Source organism: Balaenoptera ricei, chromosome 4 (genome assembly GCF_028023285.1).
Source record: "Balaenoptera ricei isolate mBalRic1 chromosome 4, mBalRic1.hap2, whole genome shotgun sequence".
Taxonomy (NCBI): domain Eukaryota; kingdom Metazoa; phylum Chordata; class Mammalia; order Artiodactyla; family Balaenopteridae; genus Balaenoptera; species Balaenoptera ricei.
Window position 1 is genome coordinate 150,147,440 of NC_082642.1, and position 17,565 is coordinate 150,165,004.

A 17,565-nucleotide genomic window follows, 5' to 3' on the forward strand; every position below is an offset into this window, starting at 1 on the left:
TTTATACAAAGACAACCTCTTAATTAAAAAGAAATATTTTTTTCCTTATTAATTTATTTATTTTTGGCTGAGTTGGGTCTTTGTTGCTGTGTGCGGGCTTTCTCTATTATGTGGCGAGTGGGTGCTACTCTCTGTTGTGGTGCATGCGCTTCTCACTGAGGTGGTTTCTCTTGTTGCGGAGCACGGGCTCTAAGCTCATGGGCTCTAGAGCACAGGCTCAACAGTTGTGGTGCACAGGCTTAGTTTCTCCATGGCAAGTTGCTCGGTGGCATGTGGGATCTTCCCGGACCAGGGCTTGAACACATGTCCCCTGCATTGGCAGGCGGATTCTTAACCACTGTGCCAGCAGGGAAGTCCCCCTGAAAAAAACTTTCATATCCCTAGTTTGTCCTTTTCCATTTCTCTTTTAGTACCATATTTGGTAATCTGTTAATACACATCTTCCCTAAGTGTTGTTTTTTTTGCTGTATCAAATTTTCTGTAAAACAATTTTTTTATTGTAGTTGATTTATAATATCGTGTCTTCTCTAGGTGTTTTTATTTTTATTTTTTCAAAATATTTATATATTATTTATTTATTTTGGCTGCTCTGGGTCTTAGTTGTGGCATGCAGGCTCTTAGTTGCGGCACGCGTGCGGGATCTAGTTCCCTGACCAGGGATTGAACCTGGGCCCCCTGTATTGGGAGCGCAGTCTTACCCACTGGACCACCAGGGAGGTCCCTCCAGGTGTTTTTATAACATAGGGGCATTTAGTCACAGGTACTCAAGTATCTGGTGGTATCAGTAACACCCAATATTGGGGTGTCAGAAATAACTATGACACTTGTCACCCCAATCTTAGGGAAATTTCACCAATACAAAAGATCTTGATTCTATTCCTTCCTTCATTTTAAAAGGCAATCAGCTCCTAACTGCCCAGCTGCCATGTGTGGGATGCACAGGGCAATGGACTTACTGTCTGGGTAAGACAGTAAATAGGGTGTTTGAATCAAACACAGTATTGGGGTATTAAGGGGGGCCAAATGACAGCCTGCTAGGGATTTTAAAGGTCTGGTGTTGGCCTTATGGTGCTGGAACTTATTTAGCATTTTAAAACACTGCTTTATCTAGCATCATTTAACTAGATGCCTCACCTCCTATAATGAGAAACAGAAAAGAAGGCTATACTTCCAAAACTTTTAATTCTGCCATCAAAGTGACCATGGGGTGCACTGCAAACTGGGGGGTTAATTTGTGATCATTCAGAGATCAAGCCCTGAAATTTTCTCCTTGATGTAATTTATATTAAAGTTCCTCCCACTCTCATACATTCCTATTATCTTCCTGGCTCTTAGAGGATGGACGAGAAAGGCAGCTCTGGGTGATTCTCTGGAAACTTAGCTAGGCCCACTTAAGTCTTCACTGTGCAGGAAGAGAAACGGACGGCAGTTCTTTAAATACAGTAATTTTGGATATCTGGACACCCATATCCAACAAGCAACATGGTTATGTTAAAAACCCCTGAAAGGTTACTGATGTCTCTACACCCTTAAAAGGAACACAACATTGAATGGGACAAAGGCCTACTGTGGTACTGGTCACTTGTCACATTGCAATCCAACCTGTTGTTCTCTGATATTCACCTGTTATCTCTACACCCTTGGTGTAGTCTCCTGGATAACCTTTACTTGCCATGACCACAGTTACGGCAGTGCGGTTGTCAAGCCAAACAGGCAGAGATGTGCAGAGCAGGCCATCTAAGGTAGACTGAATCACTTCATAAAGGTCACTTTTAAGAAGTGGGAGGATCACCTGGAAAAACATAATCAACACGGCAACTGAGAGAAATTTCAGTTGTCCTTAGACATTTTATTCACTGGGATACCAGAACTTGCATATGTTTCTCAAAGGTAATTATCTCCAGGCTGATAAATCCTAAGATTAAAACAGCACACATATTCTACAAAGTAACACTTTATATTATTATCTTTATTACTCACTTGGCACTCTGGATCACCAAAACGGCAATTAAACTCCAGAACTTTTGGGCCGTCCTTGGTCAGCATTATACCAGCATAGAGGATACCTTTGTTAAAAAATGGAAAAAAAAAAAAATCTATAATGAAGACATTGTATTGTGACTATGAAAATCAGAATATAAACTTATAGTACTGACAGTTTTGGAATGACCGTAACAAATGTTGTAACAGTGGTCAATTAAGAAAAGAAAATGGTGGGCTTCCCTGGTGGCGCAGTGGTTAAGAATACACCTGCCAATGCAGGGGACATGGGTTCGAGCCCTGCTGGGAAGATCCCACATGCCGTGGAGCAACTAAGCCCATGCACCACATCTACCGAGCCTGTGCTCTAGAGCCCACGAGCCACAACTACTAAGCCTGTGTGCCACAACTACTGGAGCCTGGGCACCTAGAGCCCGAGCTCCGCAACAAGAGAAGCCACCGCAATGAGAAGCCGCGCACAGCAACAAAGACCCAATGCGGCCAAAAATAAATAATAAATAAATAAATAAATTTATAAAAAAAGAAAATGGTGTAAACTTACTCTATAAATAATGTCCACAATGACATCAATATGCTTACCTGCATATGGCACACCCTCCTGCTGCATGCCATCCACTGTCCTCTGAAGAATAGTATTTTTAATTTTTAGCAACAAATCCTTAGAAACCTGGGGAACATAGAGACATATTTAAATGTGACTGGTATTAAACTGAAAAAGTCCTCGCCCACACTGAGGCTCCTTTGTATACTTACAGTATATTCTATGCATACCTCATTAGCCTATAAATTGAGAATCTAGAGTTTATAAATTAATTGTAGAAATTATTGCACATGCATGCCGCAACTAAGAGTTCGCAACTGAGACCCAGTGCAGCCAAAATAAATAAATAAATAAATAAATTTTTTTAAAGTAAAAAATATATATAAATAAAATCACTTTTACTAAACGGTAGTTTTAATACACGAAGTCTAAAGTAAACCCTGTTTGGTTTTTAATCTTTTAGTTAAGAAAAATATCTAAAAGGCACTATATTATTAGCACAAACAATTATAACTATCAGCAGTGAAAGGAAATGGGTGAGTTTCTGAAGTGCTAATCTATTTATAATATGCTCAATGCATATTTTCCATAAACATTGTCAAGGAATTGTTTGGAAACATGCTCTATCCGTTATGAAGTAGAAAGACTAGAAGAACAAATGACAGTCTGACTTGGTTCTCAATTTACCATACCCACTCTTACTGAGCACTTAACATATAGGGCCCTGGATATCCAAAGATGAATAAGGAGGGGCTAGAAGGATCTGTTCAATCGATACTTAAGTTAGTTTCTCAAAGGCTTTTAGAAAAGGTTAGTTTTAGAGTGAGACCAGAAGAGACACTTTTCATTTAACAGGAAAACCAATTTGCTGATTAGTAATATCATTTACAGAAAGAAAAAACAGAAAAGTGTCTAAGAGCTCTTTGAGAAGACCAAACGACTACGGAACTTCAGCTGAGCCTCTGGGAAGTACCTGAGGTGCTGGACAATAGGCTCCCATTCCCCCTGTGTTGGGGCCCTGATCTCCCTCCAGCAGTCGCTTATGGTCCTGTGCTGGGGGCATGGGGGCCACAGTCTTTCCATCAGTGAAGCACAGACACTGTAGAGAAAACAAACGGTCCACTTAACCTTAAATGCCAATAAGTAAAAAAATAATTTAATAAGGAGAACTATATGTACCTTAACTCTAATTAGAGGAAAATTTTCTTTTTTAAAGTAAAATGATTTAAAACATAAATAACCCTAAGTTTCCTAGATGGAGAATCAAAAGATCCTGTATACTCTGTTCTGAAGGATATGTAATTTTTGAGCTAGGTTGGGGGGAAAAAAAAAAATCAAGCTACTCTCAAAGTAAAAAATTTCAACCTTTCCCCTGTTTAAATAACGGGTGATATAAGTCCAAATTGCCTACTGCTACACTGGGGATGATTAAAAGAAGATAAATTCTTCGGACTTCCCTGGTGGTGCAGTGGTTAAGAATCTGCCTGCCAATGCAGGGGACACGGGTTCGAGCCCTGTTCTGGGAAGATCCCACATGCTGCGGAGCAACTAAGCCCATGTGCCACAACTACTGAGCCTGCGCTCTAGAGCCCGCGAGCCACAACTGAGCCCGAGAGCCACAATCACTGAGGCCGTGTGCCACAACTACTGAAGCCCGCACGCCTAGAGCCCGTGCTCTGCAACAAGAGAAGCCACCGCAATGAGAAGCCCGCGCACTGCAACAAAGAGTAGCCCCCACTCTCAGCAACTAGAAAAAGCCCGCGCAACAACAAAGACCCAACGCAGCCAAAAATAAATAAATAAATAAGTTTGTATATTAAAAAAAAGAAGATAAATTCTTTTTTTTAAAATATTTATTTATTTTTTCTTTTTTCTTTTTTTTTTAAAATTAATTAATTAATTAATTTATTTTTGGCTGTGTTGGGTCTTCGTTTCTGTGCGAGGGCTTTGTCCAGTTGCGGCAAGCGGGGGCCACTCTTCATCGCGGTGCGCGGGCCTCTCACCATCGCGGCTTCTCTTGTTGCGGAGCACAGGCTCCAGACGCGCAGGCTCAGTAGCCGTGGCTCACAGGCCTAGCTGCTCTGCGGCATGTGGGATCTTCCCAGACCAGGGCTCGAACCCGTGTCCCCTGCATTGGCAGGCAGATTCTCAACCACTGCCCCACCAGGGAAGCCCTCTTTTTTCATTTGTGTCCGAAATACTAAACGTATACAAATTCCTGTGTAACTGCTCAGTTTATGCTCTTGGATGAAGCGACCAGAGTAAACCAAGCCTTTTTTGGGATCATAGGTCAGATAACACAGCTTATACTGTGTAAAAGTCCAAAAGATGAATATACGTACAGACACCTCTTCTCCTTCAAGAAGTTCTTCAATGACAGTTGTTTCTCCAGCTTCTCCAAAAGCTTTATCCTTATTGTCGATAAAAACAAAACAAAAAGAGAAATAAATTATAAGCTTTTATTATTTACTTAATTGGCTGTTGTCATTTTGCACCATTTGTATTATGAACCAACGCACTAGTATTATAATTTCTCTTTCTCTTTCTGAAAGCTGCAAAGGAACATATATGAATGTTTCCTATTTTTATTTTATTTAATTTATTTATTTGTGGCTGCACTGGGTCTTCACTGGTGCACGCAGGCTTTTCTCTGGTTGCCCCGAGCGGGGGCTACTCTTCATTGTGGTGCGCGGGCTTCAGTAGTTGTGGCTCTCAGGCTCTAGAGCACAGGCTCAGTAGTTGTGGCGCACGGGCTTAGTTGCTCCGCGGCATGTGAGATCTTCCCGGACCAGGGCTTGAACCCGTGTCCCCTGCACTGGCAGTCGGATTCTTAACCACTGTGCCACAAGGGAAGCCCGAATGTTTCCTATTTTCAGAGTTGCAATGATGTAGAGTTAGCACTGGTACAGATGAGATGAACACATCATTAAAACTCTTCTGGGGATCCAGCTTTCCAGTTTCAAATAAGGTTAACAGAAAAACAGATGTTTTCATCATTAGCATTTAACTATTATTTCTGACTTATAATTATGTTTGCTTACAATAATTATACTAAGGTCTGTGAAAACAGATTTCCACAAGGGGGAGAAACCCACAACAACCAAGAAGGATCATAAAAGCAAAGTATATTAATTCATTGCTTCACTTTTCTTAGACCTGAGACACAAAGGATAAATACTTTTTTTGTCCTCATGGATTGTTGAGTATTTATTTATATGTTCTGTAGTCTGAGGACTTTCTACCTTTCGGAGCAGACAACAAAGGATGCTAGACAGAACTTACTTGCAAAGAACAGAATCATCGTTTTAGCCATCAGTGTAGATGTGTCATAACCCTTCTATAGAGATGGATTACAATACATAGTACTATGAAAAATAACTGTGTTTGCTATACGTTTTCCTTGCCTTGAGGAATATTTGTAAGCTTAAGAGTATTTATTTATCCAGTGTGACTAGAAAATTATAAACTTTTTAAGAGGGATCAACTTACCTGCATAATCTCCTGTACAGCTTTGCAGGCCTCTTCTTTGCTCTTTGCGACAACTACCCCTTTTCCAGCTGCAAGACCACTGGCCTTCACAACCAAAGCGGGGAAGTCTGCACTGTGAAGACAGAGTAAATTTCAATATCCAATAAATCTTTAAGATTCAAAAGTTTAAAATGCTTTGGGATTGTGTAATGATATGCTATAGCAACAACTGAAAAGCAGAAAAAAAAAAAACTGCTAACACCATTTTGATGTACTTCCTGCCAGGATTTTTTTTTCCTATGTATTCCTTTATAGTTGTGGTCATATGGTACATACAGTTTTGCTTTTCTCACTTATCATGAGATCATATAAACAAAATCTGTGGGGGAAAACAGCAGTTGCATAGCATGAATATGGAATGACCTTTAAGATACAATACAAAGTAATGAATCATGCTCTCCTTCAAGTAAAAGATGTAGCTGTATAAGACCAATATAAGCACAGATACACAGATCATTTCTCCAAGTACACATAAGAAACTGTTGTTGGTAGTTTCTTCTGTTGAGTAGAACTGGAGATCTAGAAGGAGACTTACCCAAAGTAAGTAACAAAATTGTTACTTGGAAGGTATCTGGCTACTAGGAAATAATAAAATTCAATGTAGGATGAAGAAAAAACAAAGAATGAAACTGACCCAACTAAAAAGAAAACATACCAGGTAAAAAGGAAAAGTGTCAACAAAAATAGGGGGCAAAGGCATGTATCTACCAACATTCATTTATTGCTCAATGTTCTCCATATAATAGAGAACAGGATGTTTAATTTTAAGATTTAGGATTGAACAGTGGTGGCAGAAGGCCAAGTGATGATTCCTCACTCTAGTTAATTATTGATGAAAAAAATCACTATCCTTTATGTGGTAAGATGCCACTGTGTCAATTTGGCTAAGAGGGCACGCCTACAGAACCAAATGTATCCTTAAACCCCTAGAAACTCTTCAGCAACAAACATTAAAAAATTTATCTTAAAAAAAAAAATTTTATCTTTCTGCAAGGCCGCAAGAGTAAATCCCATTTTATTTTGATGTTGGAAAAAGGCAATCTACATCCTATGAGTTTTCCCCTAGAATTATCTTACTATAAACTCGTAACATAAAAGTGACCCCTATATTCAAATATCATGTAACAAGTGCCCTTCACAGGCTATCTTCTGTTTACCTCATAATGAAGTGGCAGGCTTCTTCAGCTTTGGTGAAGGCTCTCCACTGTGCAGTTGGGATTCCATGTCGGTCCATGAACTCTTTGGCAAATCTCTTGCTGGACTCTAACTGAGCTGCTTCCGCTGTCGGGCCAAAGCACCGCACTCCTGCAGACGCCAGGCTCCCAGCAATTCCTAGGGGCGGAAACAAGCAGCCGCAGCCCAGCTTTCTGCAGGGCCTTTTCATTCTGAAGAATTAGGATCAGGCTCAATATACACTGAGATGAGGCAAATGGCAGAGAATAACTACGTTTTTCATGTTTTCTATAGGATATAAACAAAATGCTACTGACACATGATTCAAATCCAACAAAAATCATGTGTGATATTCAAATATATGGATTATTAAATAGACACCAGAATAGAGCAGAATAAACACAAAATATCTCCCACAGCTGCAAATTTGATCTCTCATTCAAATGTAGTCTTGTTATTCATACTACTGATGCTTGGGGGGGAAAAAATCCTAGAATCCATAAATTTCAAGAGGGTGAAAGCTTTTTCAGTGTATTATATTAGAAATCCTCATCTGTAAAATGTATTAGATGAGATGATCTCCAAGCTCCTGTTGGCACGGTGTATACCATAATAATAAACAGAAATGAACTTTACCAGCAGCCAGAGGTGCCTCTGGTCCAACAACTACAAATTCAATTTTCTCATCTTTGCAGAACTGTGCAAGGGCAGTGTGATCACTGATTGAGATGTCTGTGAAAAGAAAAAAGAAACAAACCCACCTTGTTTATAAAAACATTCTTTAAGTTAACTGTCTTTCTGAAATCTAAGTACTATACTTTGGTATGCCTATTAATTGTTGGTTTTCTTTTACTGGTACAGATGAGTTTCACCATGAGCAATTCAGAGCACAGTACATTAGGCTAACCAACAAAGCTCAGTTCTCTGCTATCACTACAGTGATAGCAGAGAACTGAGTAAGTTTTCCAAGAGCTATAAGGTACTTTCTTGACTATGGTGTTCATGTTGCTAGTGTCGATTGTAAACAAAAAAGTGTATCAGAGAATATACTCAGAAACTGGTCTTTTAAATGTCATTCATTCAAGATTTACTGAGAACTGCTATATGCTAGATACTGTCCAGCGTGTGGCTTTCTCTGTTTCCAGGTAAATTTTCTTTCTTGATGAGAGTTCTAAGTAGTAGTAGGATCAACCATATATTAATCATGAGTAGGTTCTATAGGCACTCTTCTGCTTCACTGTTATTTGGGCCACCATTCTTAAGCTGGCTGAAGTCTCTGTACATATGTGGTATTTGTGATGTGTAGGGGATAAGTGCAGAAAAGGTAGAGTTCTCAGTCTACAGGAACTGCCTGAGTGGGATAAGGATGGAGTACCATGCACTCTGGGTTAGTAGCTGCAAACACAACTGGGCTGAACAGAGCCAACTACCTCAGCACAGCAAAGGGTGGCAAGAGGAAGAAGACACACCTAACCTGTCACTACAAGTGATAGCAGCCTCATAACAATATTGGGAGATTTTCATGGGCTGGTCTGTATAACATCAATTGCATCTAGATAAAATGTGCCATTTCTTTAAAAAAAAAAAAATACAATACCTCACTCCCAGAGTTAAGATCCCAGGGAAGCAGATATTTTCTTATTTATCTTTTTCTTATTATTTTTGCTCCTATGTACACAATTATCTTCTCCCAGTTGGTAGCTTGCTGGGTCTATGTTCTCTCCATAAATATTATGTGCCACGTAGGGTACTAGGCACAGTGCACACAGTGCAAAATAAGACAGGAGACACGGGACTTCCCTGGTGGTGCAGTGGTTAAGAATCTGCCTGCCAATGCAGGGGACACCGGTTCAAGCCCTGGTCCTGGAAGACCCCACATGCTGTGGAGCAACTAAGCCCGTGTGCCACAACTACTGAGCCTGCGCTCTAGAGCCCGCGAGCCTCAACTACCGAAGCCTGTGCACCTCGAGCCTGTGCTCTGCAACAAGAGAAGTCACCGCAATGAGAAGCCCATTCACCGCAACGAAGAGTAGCCCCCGCTCGCCACAACCAGAGAAAGCCCACACGCAGCAACGAAGACCCATCGCAGCCAAAAATAAATAAATAAATAAATTTATTTTAAAAAAAGACATGCGACTTCCTTGCCCTCATGCAGTTTACATTCTAGAGCTTATGTTCTAGGAGGGAAATGAAGATAGGAGACAGACAATAGTAAAAGAAGATACAGATAATAGTTCATGATTGAAAACAAATGAATTGGGGGGTGAACATGCTTTACTTAGAAACTTTAGGAAAGTCCTCTTTGAGAAGGTAACATAAGTTGAGACCTGAATGATGAGGAGCCAGTCATGCTAGGAGTGAGAACAAAGTCCAAGGCAGCTCTGTTTGGGATGCTGGCAGGACTGCATGGATAGAGCACAGTGAAAAGAAAACAAGGGCTGTAAAAGATCAGGCTGGAAAGGCAGGCAGAGGTCAGATCACAGAGGTTTTTGTAAGGACAGGAGTCTGAGTTTTATGCTAACTACTATGAGAAGTCACTGAAGAATTTAAGGCAGCGTAAGAACTGATCATCTTTTCCTATTTACCAGTGGAAGAGATGAAGGCTGAGATCTATTATGGAGTAAGAATTGCCAGAACTTACATTTAACAGCACTGCTCAATTTTGCATTCCCCAAAATATACACCAAAACACCTTTAACCAATATTAGGCATTTTGTAACTTTTTCAGTGGACGTGTTTTATAAGGTTTAAAATAATTTAAGGTAAGAAAATGATACACTCTGAACAACAGGATACCTTAAATTACAACATATGGCAAGTATTCAAATTACCACATAAATTTTTGGGTTAAAAAAAGCATTCAAATCTGAACAGCAATTGACCTTTATAAAGAAGAGTTGTGGGGGGCTTCCCTGGTGGCGCAGTGGTTAAGAATCTGCCTGCCAATGCAGGGGACACAGGTTCGAGCCCTGGTCTGGGAAGATCCCACATGCCGTGGAGCAACTAAGCCCGTGAGCCACAACTACTGAGCCTGCGCGTCTGGAGCCTGTGCTCCGCAACGGGAGAGGCCACGACAGTGAGAGGCCCATGCACCGCGATGAAGAGTGGCCCCCGCTCGCCGCAACTGGAGAAAGCCCTCGCACAGAAACGAAGACCCAACACAGCCAAAAATAAATAAAAATAAATTAAAAAAAAAAAAAAAGAGAGTTGTGAGTGACAGTTTATCATCTACAATCATTCAGTTTTACTTCAAAAAAATGATTACCAGTGTTCGAAATCTTTTCAGAGCAGGCAGTGCCTGCATTTCCTGGGGTGACTAACACTTGCTTGACATGATTAGACTGTGCAAGTTTCCAGGCCAGAGTATGTTCCCTTCCTCCATTGCCAATTACAAGTACTCGGGCTGCCATTGCTCAGTCTGCAAAGCAGGAATTCAGCAGGAAAATGAAAGCTGCAGAAAGAAAACCACAGTTGATAGTTTAGAATACATATACTTTAGAAACCACGATTTCTAAATATGATTTAAGTAGTCATTTGTAATCATACAAATAACATTTTATCCCAGCAATTCATTTGTGGAAAACTAGGATTCATGATTTGAGAAATATGACTGTGTACTCTTAAGGATTAGAGCTGTACTTTAAAGCTCCTTATTTCATTAAAACAAAATCTATGAACAATCACCGTTCTTTGGGCTTCACTTTTATTTATTTATCTTGGCCGTGCTGGGTCTTAGCTGCAGCACGTGGGATCTTTGTTGCGGCATGCAGACTGCTAGCTGCGGCATGCATGCGGGATCCAGCTACCCGGACCAGGGATCGAACCCTGGCCCCCTGCATTGGGAGGGCGGACTCCCACCCACTGGGCCATCAGGGAAGTCCCTGGGCTTCACTTTTTAGAAGATTTAAAAATCATCAAACCTCAGTTAAAAATGAATCTTAATGTTTTAAATTTAGACACCAAATTGAAAATAACTTTTTAAACCTTTAGTCTTATAAATAATAGACTTCAAAGTTACAATAAATTCAAAGAAATGTTTAAGACTAGAGCCCGTAAAGGGTCAAATAGTAAATATTTTCTGAGGGCCATATAGTCTCTGTTGCAATTACTGAACTCTGCCACTGTAGTATGAAAGCTGCCTTGGACAAGAGACAAATGTGGCCAGGCTATGTCCAGTAAAAACTTACATAAATAGGCAGTTGGCTGTAGGTCATAGTTTGCCTACTTCTGGTCTAAGTAACAGGAAGCTATCAGAGGTTTATAAAGCATAACTGTGGCTGTGTTTCCATAAAACTGTATTTATGGACACGGCAATTTGAATTTTGTATAACTGTCATGTGTCACAGAAACACCACTTTTCCTTTTCTTCCCACAAACATTTAACAATGTAAAAACTATTCTTATTTGGTGCACTGTACAAAAACAGGTAGTAGGAAGGATTGGCACAAGAGCAGTAGTTTGCTGACCCCTATTTAAGAAGTTAGTGCAATATGCCAGAAAATTGGTAGAGAAGGCAAAAATCAAATTTGAACACGTCTTGCTTAGTTCTGGCATTTGATCCTGGGCAGGATGGGCAACTATCTCTCAAGCTAACAGTGTGACCCTGGTTAAGCTCTTACTACCTGCAATTCAATTTCTTCACATCTTAAAAGGTGGAATTAAGAGAATTTGTCTTATGAGGCATAGTAAGAATTGAAATGACATTTATAAACAATTAGTACAATTCCTTACACTCAGCAGTAGTAAATGCTAACCTGCTATATTTTATTTATTACTTTTGCCAAATTGATGCTTTAGGGAGAGAAAGAAATTCTAACAAGAGAAAAAAAGCCAAAGGAATGAATAACTTGTCACATTCATTTACTAATTTTCAGAAGACATGTAATTATGTAGAATGCAAACTGATAACAGGAAAAACTGAAATCAGTTAACTTCTTGTGAGATGCTAGCATTACACATTTAAAGAAAAATATAACTTGATAATATAAAGAAGACCTTTTGAGCACTTACTTCGTGCCAGATGCTATTCTAAATGCTTTTCACGAATTACTTCACTTAATCTTAAGAATTCTGTGAGGCAGCTAGGATTACCATGCCCACTTCGCAGATAAATAACTAAGGTTCAGTTAGGTTATGTAACTTGCTGCAGGTCACATAGGTAAGTGGGGATGTAGCCTGGATTCCAACGGAACCAATTTTGCTTCAGATACTCTTTAACAGTTGAAAATATGAGGAAGAAAAAAATTACTAAATTATCATCAGAGAGAAAAACACTATTTTAGCTTAATGGAAAACACAGACTTGCCGTGTGTATTGAAATATCTGAAATGAACGTATCTTTAAATCTAGAGAAAACATTTATGTTTAGTTTGAATAAGAGGGCCAGTGAAGGGAAATTATCCTGATTACTGCCGCGGATCTCTGAAATAGGATTAGGACTCAGCCTGAGGGAATCTACACCCAGGAGTGGCTAGGAGGCCGCCAGCCAGAGTTGCCTAGGTTTGAGTTAAGGAGTTAAAGACTTCCTAGCTGGGATACCTTGAGGGACTTAACCTTCTTGGGCCTCAGTCATCTAAATGGGTAACACGAGGAGAATTAGAGAGCCAGGAAAAGCCATTTCAAAGGACTTGGTGAATTGGGACTTCCCTGGCGGTCCAGTGGTTAAGACTCTGCGCTTCCACTGCAGGGGGCCTGCGTTCCACCCCTAGTCAGGGAACTTAGATACTGCATGCTGTGCAGCATTGCCAAAAAAAGAAAACAAAACAAAACACAAAGGACTTGGTGAATAAAATAAGGTAGAAACCAACTACAAAATGGGACTAAGTAATCTGCTAGAGACAAAGGATGCATAATGAGAAAATATGCAATTTAGGTGCATGACCTAAAAAACCTAAAAAAAGCAGAAAGATGCAAGAAGGCCCTGACATCTTACAAAGCAGAGAAAGTGATAGATCCAATGTAAACCTCAGTTAAAACTGAAAAGCACATGGCCAACCCTCACCCACTGCGATTAAAAATAAGAGGACAATCCCTACCGCCAAACCAGTTCCTACAGTTTCATCCAATTCCTGATAGTAATCCCCAAACCAAACCATAAATGTACTTTCCTGAAAAGCGGAGGAAACTTACCCACGTACCCAAGGCGGTCTGGGCGCTCGCACTTAGACCCTCGCTGAGCGCTCTGAGCCCACTAGCCCGCCACGCGCCGGAAGTCCGCCGATGGGATCCGGCGCGCACGCCCCCCGCCCACCCGCCCCGCCCCGCCCCGCCCCGCCCCCGGCTGGCTTCGCTTCCCCATTGGTCGGCGCGGTCAGTGGGCCCCACCGCGAGGTAATCAAGAGTGATTCCCTCCGGCTCTCGGGCGCGGCCTGAACCTCCCCCAGGGTAAAGCTCCCTAGCCCTAGCAAGTTTACAGTGTAACACTGTAGTGTCAGGTGCCACGTAACGTCTCTTCGCTTCTTCCAGAGCCTCCGGAGCTCTGAGGAGGGGGAGCGCCAAAATGCTTAACCCATGTTCAGCTAATTGTGTGTTGCTCACGAGTCAGGACTGAACAGCTACCGTGCAAAAGTCTCGTGACACGCCTGGCTCCTGACGAGATTAGAGTGCACCAAGGTTTGAACACACGTGGTTCAGGACCTCTGGCCTAATGCTAAAACGAAAAAAAAAGCCGAGGCCAATTATAGGATGCCACGGGAGGCAGATGGCGGTAAAAACGTGTTCTTCGTATGGGGGCAAGCGCTGATTAATGCTTTCCCGGATGGATCTCCCTGCCGAAACTCGGTGCCATCCGGGAACGTTGGAGGCCCCGGTCAAACACCATGTTGCCCTCCTTGCTCCCTTTCCTCACGGAATTTAATCTAGGGTGTTTAGTGACCAAAATAAACCTCTTAGGGCCCCCAAACACTGTTTAAGACTGACAACTTCAGCTGACAGTCGCCTCTAGAGAGACTTCTCCTGTAATGGCGCCTGCGTCAGTCACTAACATGGCGGACATAGTCGTGCGCGGCGCAAACGTCAGCAGCTCTACCCCAGACGCTCAGAAACAGCGGAGGAGAGCGGGGCCGTGCTCACTGATTGGTTCAGAGGCGGAGCGTGCCGGACTGGGCGCTCCCACAGGAGCCAATCAGGACGGCAAGAAACGGAATTGGCCGCTGCGCCTCCTCCCGAGGCATGCTGGGAGCCTGGAGGACTAGTGAGGAGGAGTTGAGAGAACGGAGCGGACGCCATGGCGACCAACATCGAGCAGATTTTTAGGTCTTTCGTGGTCAGTAAATTCCGGGAAATTCAACAGGAGCTTTCAAGGTAAACGCTTCCCAGACTCTTCTGCCCCCAAGGGACCGATAGGGCCTCACGTAGCCGTCCGTGGCACCTTTCTTCAGGGACGCTGTCGTTCCTCGTCTCAGGCCCGGCTACAGCCCCGCCTGGGCCTGGGATCCATTTTCCGGCCCCCCCCACCCCCGTCCGCTCCCTCCCTTCCCAGCGAGGAACTTCGCCCTTTCCGAGGTAATCCCAGGCTCCCTCGTCTAGAACCGAGTTAGGATGCTCAGGCTTCTCCCCCGTTTGGTCATCCCCTACCATTTAGCTACTGTAGGCCTGGTTGTCCACCAGGGACGGGCCTAGTTCCTTCCTGAGCTCCTCCGCCGCCGCGGCGCTTCCCCTCCCCCTCTCTGCCTCCGCGGATTTCGCCGGCCGGTGTCTTTGACCGGAAAGGGGTCTAACGGCCGTTTCTTGGGTAATCTTAAATCCGTTTTATTATTGCGAGCTTCAGACCATTTGGGGGTCGGGATCCTTTAATTAGATTATTTGGGTCCTACTGTTCTGTGGTTTCCACCAGGTAGCATTCTAATAGTTTAATAGATTGGAAATTTAAATTGAAACAGTTCAAATCAATGTTAGCTACTTTGACAGAATATTCGAGGTGAGGATGGAAGGGGATTTTGCATTAGTGGTAATTTTTTTAATTTAGCAAGCGGAAAGTGGACTTCGTGTGTAGCTCTAAATATTTTTGCTGTCCCTGACCCAATTGACATATTTGACCAACACGCTACTTTTGTCATTGCTACTGGTTTACCCTTGCTTCCCCGCAATTTGAATGAGAAGAGATTTTCAAAGAAATACTTGCTTACTCAGAAACGAAAATCGCGTGGGTCATGTTGTTATTCAGTGGTTGCCTTTTTGCTTTGTATAACGTAAATATTTGTTCCGAGTTCAAATGTATTGCTGGTTGTATTTTAAAAGTTGAGAGCAAGAACCAGACGTAACGTGAATTTGAAAATCAGCCGAAAACGCATTTGTAAACTGAGCGCTCAAATTAACATAAGGTTATTGGGGCAATGATACAGTATTGCTGTAATATTTTTCCAGGATATATTGTTTTTTCATTGGGAAATAGATCGTCTCATTGATTTAGTTCCTTTTTAAAATTTTGTTATATGCTGGTTATTTTTAGGATGATGAGAAACGACCTGAGTCAAGGGAATATAATTTTCCTGAAAACTTTTTAATAGTTGCATGTATTAAGTAGTTGTGTTTGCTGGTTGTAATGTCTTGTTTCTATACCTTTTAAAATTCAGTTTTTGTATTAGAAGTGTTATTGTTGTGGAAAGTTTAGAAAAAATAGGAAAGAAAATTTTAAAACACCACATGGTTATTGATCTTTATGTTCTTTCGTTTTTTTCTTGTGCATACAGATGCACATGTTTTGTGAAGTGTGATCATCTTGTTTTGTGTTGGTTGTTTTTTTCACCCATATATTGTGAACACGTTTGTGTTTTATCAGTCTCAGTAGTCTTTGAAACATTTTTCATGGCTCTGTAGAATTCTGTTGTAGGATTGTATTGATGGATATTTAGGTGCTTTGAAATTTCCACCCCTTTTCAGCAGTTCAGTAAGCATCCTCACAGCTTTAAGATGATTACTTTGTTATAGACAGACAGGTTTTTTTTTTTTTTTTAGCCCTACTTTTCTGATTTTTAAATCCGTGGCCTTTTTAGTAAGGTACGCACTGTGTAAGTGCTTAGGAAAAATGTAAAAGAGCTCCAGGAAGAAAGTTTAAAAAGAATATGAGATAAAGCAGTTTATTACTAGAGGAATATTCAGCTTATTTTCAAATATTATGCTATATATTGTCAGTATCAAAACAAGTTTTTGATTATTTGCCATTTCAATGAACTATAGTTCCTTTTTTTCTCATTTACTTTTACGAATACGGGTTTGGGTGAGGAGACTGACATTTAGACAGTTGAAGTTATTATATATAGATGGTTAAGAGTATGCGCTCTGATTTTGAATACCAGCTTTACCTCTTAATAGATGTATGACGTTCAGCTAGGTTTTTTTGTTTTCTCTGTGCCTCATTTTCCTCATTTAAATAATCAGAACAATAGTGCTGATCTTAGAGTTTTGTTAGGATAAATGAGTTTGAAAATGTAGAACCGTGTAACCCTAATTAATAGTTAATAAATGTTACATATTGCTATTGTATGATTAATTGTATTAGAAAACCAAATGTTCCTTATTAACACTTGGTTAACTACTGAATGTTTTTGTTTTTTGACCATTTAGACTTTTATCAGGTAGTGGAGCATAATTGTCGACCCATTTTGTTACCTAAAATTTAAGTTACATTAAGTCAAACGTGCTGTTTAAAGTATTTTTCAAAACAATTTTGTAAATTTACACAAAATAGTACAAATGACTAAATGATATGTTTTTATGTCTGTTAAGATTCTTCTGATCCTGTGAATTGAAAATAAGTGATTGATTTACTGTTAATATAAATGAATTGTTTTACATGATTTTTGATAATTGGGTGAAAATTATATAAATGTATTTTTCCTTTTCAACATTATGGCATTTCAGCAAGTCTGATCAGTCTAAACCTGATTTTGACTTAATGTGTCTGTGGCTAAAGTTGTGTTCCTTGATACTGCTGATGGTGATTGTGATCCATGCACAAGTGTGGCTTTACTGTGGCTATAGCTTCTACCGTAATGTTAGGTCATGTATTTTTCTTTGGTTTTGTGATTGTGATCTTAATAATAATTTTCCTCCCCTGAGATAAATATGCTGGTTGGGGAGTATTTTGTTTAAAAAAAAAAAAAAAAAAGATGAGCTTAGAAACCTGTTTTAAAGACTTTTTCTTAACTTTCACAGTTCTGAAAACTTTATAATCGTGTGAAAATAAAAATGTACCAACTATAAGTAGATAGTGTTAAGGAAGCACTATTGATGGGGAATAGCATCCAAAATAAATATAAAATGGTGAAGTGTACAAATAAGATTGTTTTAATCAGTTGAGTTACAAATATTAATTTATTATA

The 17,565-nt window shown here is 40.6% G+C and overlaps 2 protein-coding genes across 4 annotated transcripts in view; one reads left to right on the forward strand and one right to left on the reverse strand.

Moving 5' to 3' along the window:
- The window catches only part of GART (phosphoribosylglycinamide formyltransferase, phosphoribosylglycinamide synthetase, phosphoribosylaminoimidazole synthetase), a 28,506-nt gene extending 15,049 nt beyond the window's left edge, over window positions 1–13,457 (reverse strand). For 2 of the 3 annotated variants that reach the window (XM_059921469.1, XM_059921471.1), the window contains exons 1-10: window positions 13,373–13,457; window positions 10,509–10,694; window positions 7,880–7,975; window positions 7,228–7,402; window positions 6,032–6,143; window positions 4,885–4,953; window positions 3,516–3,641; window positions 2,581–2,668; window positions 1,981–2,066; window positions 1,624–1,792 (exon numbers count right to left, since the gene is read on the reverse strand). In XM_059921469.1, coding sequence (XP_059777452.1) covers window positions 1,624–1,792; window positions 1,981–2,066; window positions 2,581–2,668; window positions 3,516–3,641; window positions 4,885–4,953; window positions 6,032–6,143; window positions 7,228–7,402; window positions 7,880–7,975; window positions 10,509–10,653 — 1,066 coding nt within the window. In that variant the 5' untranslated portion in view covers window positions 10,654–10,694; window positions 13,373–13,457. The remainder of the gene's footprint in view (window positions 1–1,623; window positions 1,793–1,980; window positions 2,067–2,580; window positions 2,669–3,515; window positions 3,642–4,884; window positions 4,954–6,031; window positions 6,144–7,227; window positions 7,403–7,879; window positions 7,976–10,508; window positions 10,695–13,372) is intronic. The other variant, XM_059921470.1, reaches the window with a different exon arrangement.
- Window positions 13,458–14,429: 972 nt separating this feature from the next.
- The window catches only part of SON (SON DNA and RNA binding protein), a 30,889-nt gene continuing 27,753 nt past the window's right edge, over window positions 14,430–17,565 (forward strand). Inside the window, 1 exon segment of the mRNA XM_059921473.1 lies at window positions 14,430–14,545. Within this exon segment, the coding sequence (XP_059777456.1) occupies window positions 14,469–14,545 (77 nt within the window). The 5' untranslated portion in view covers window positions 14,430–14,468.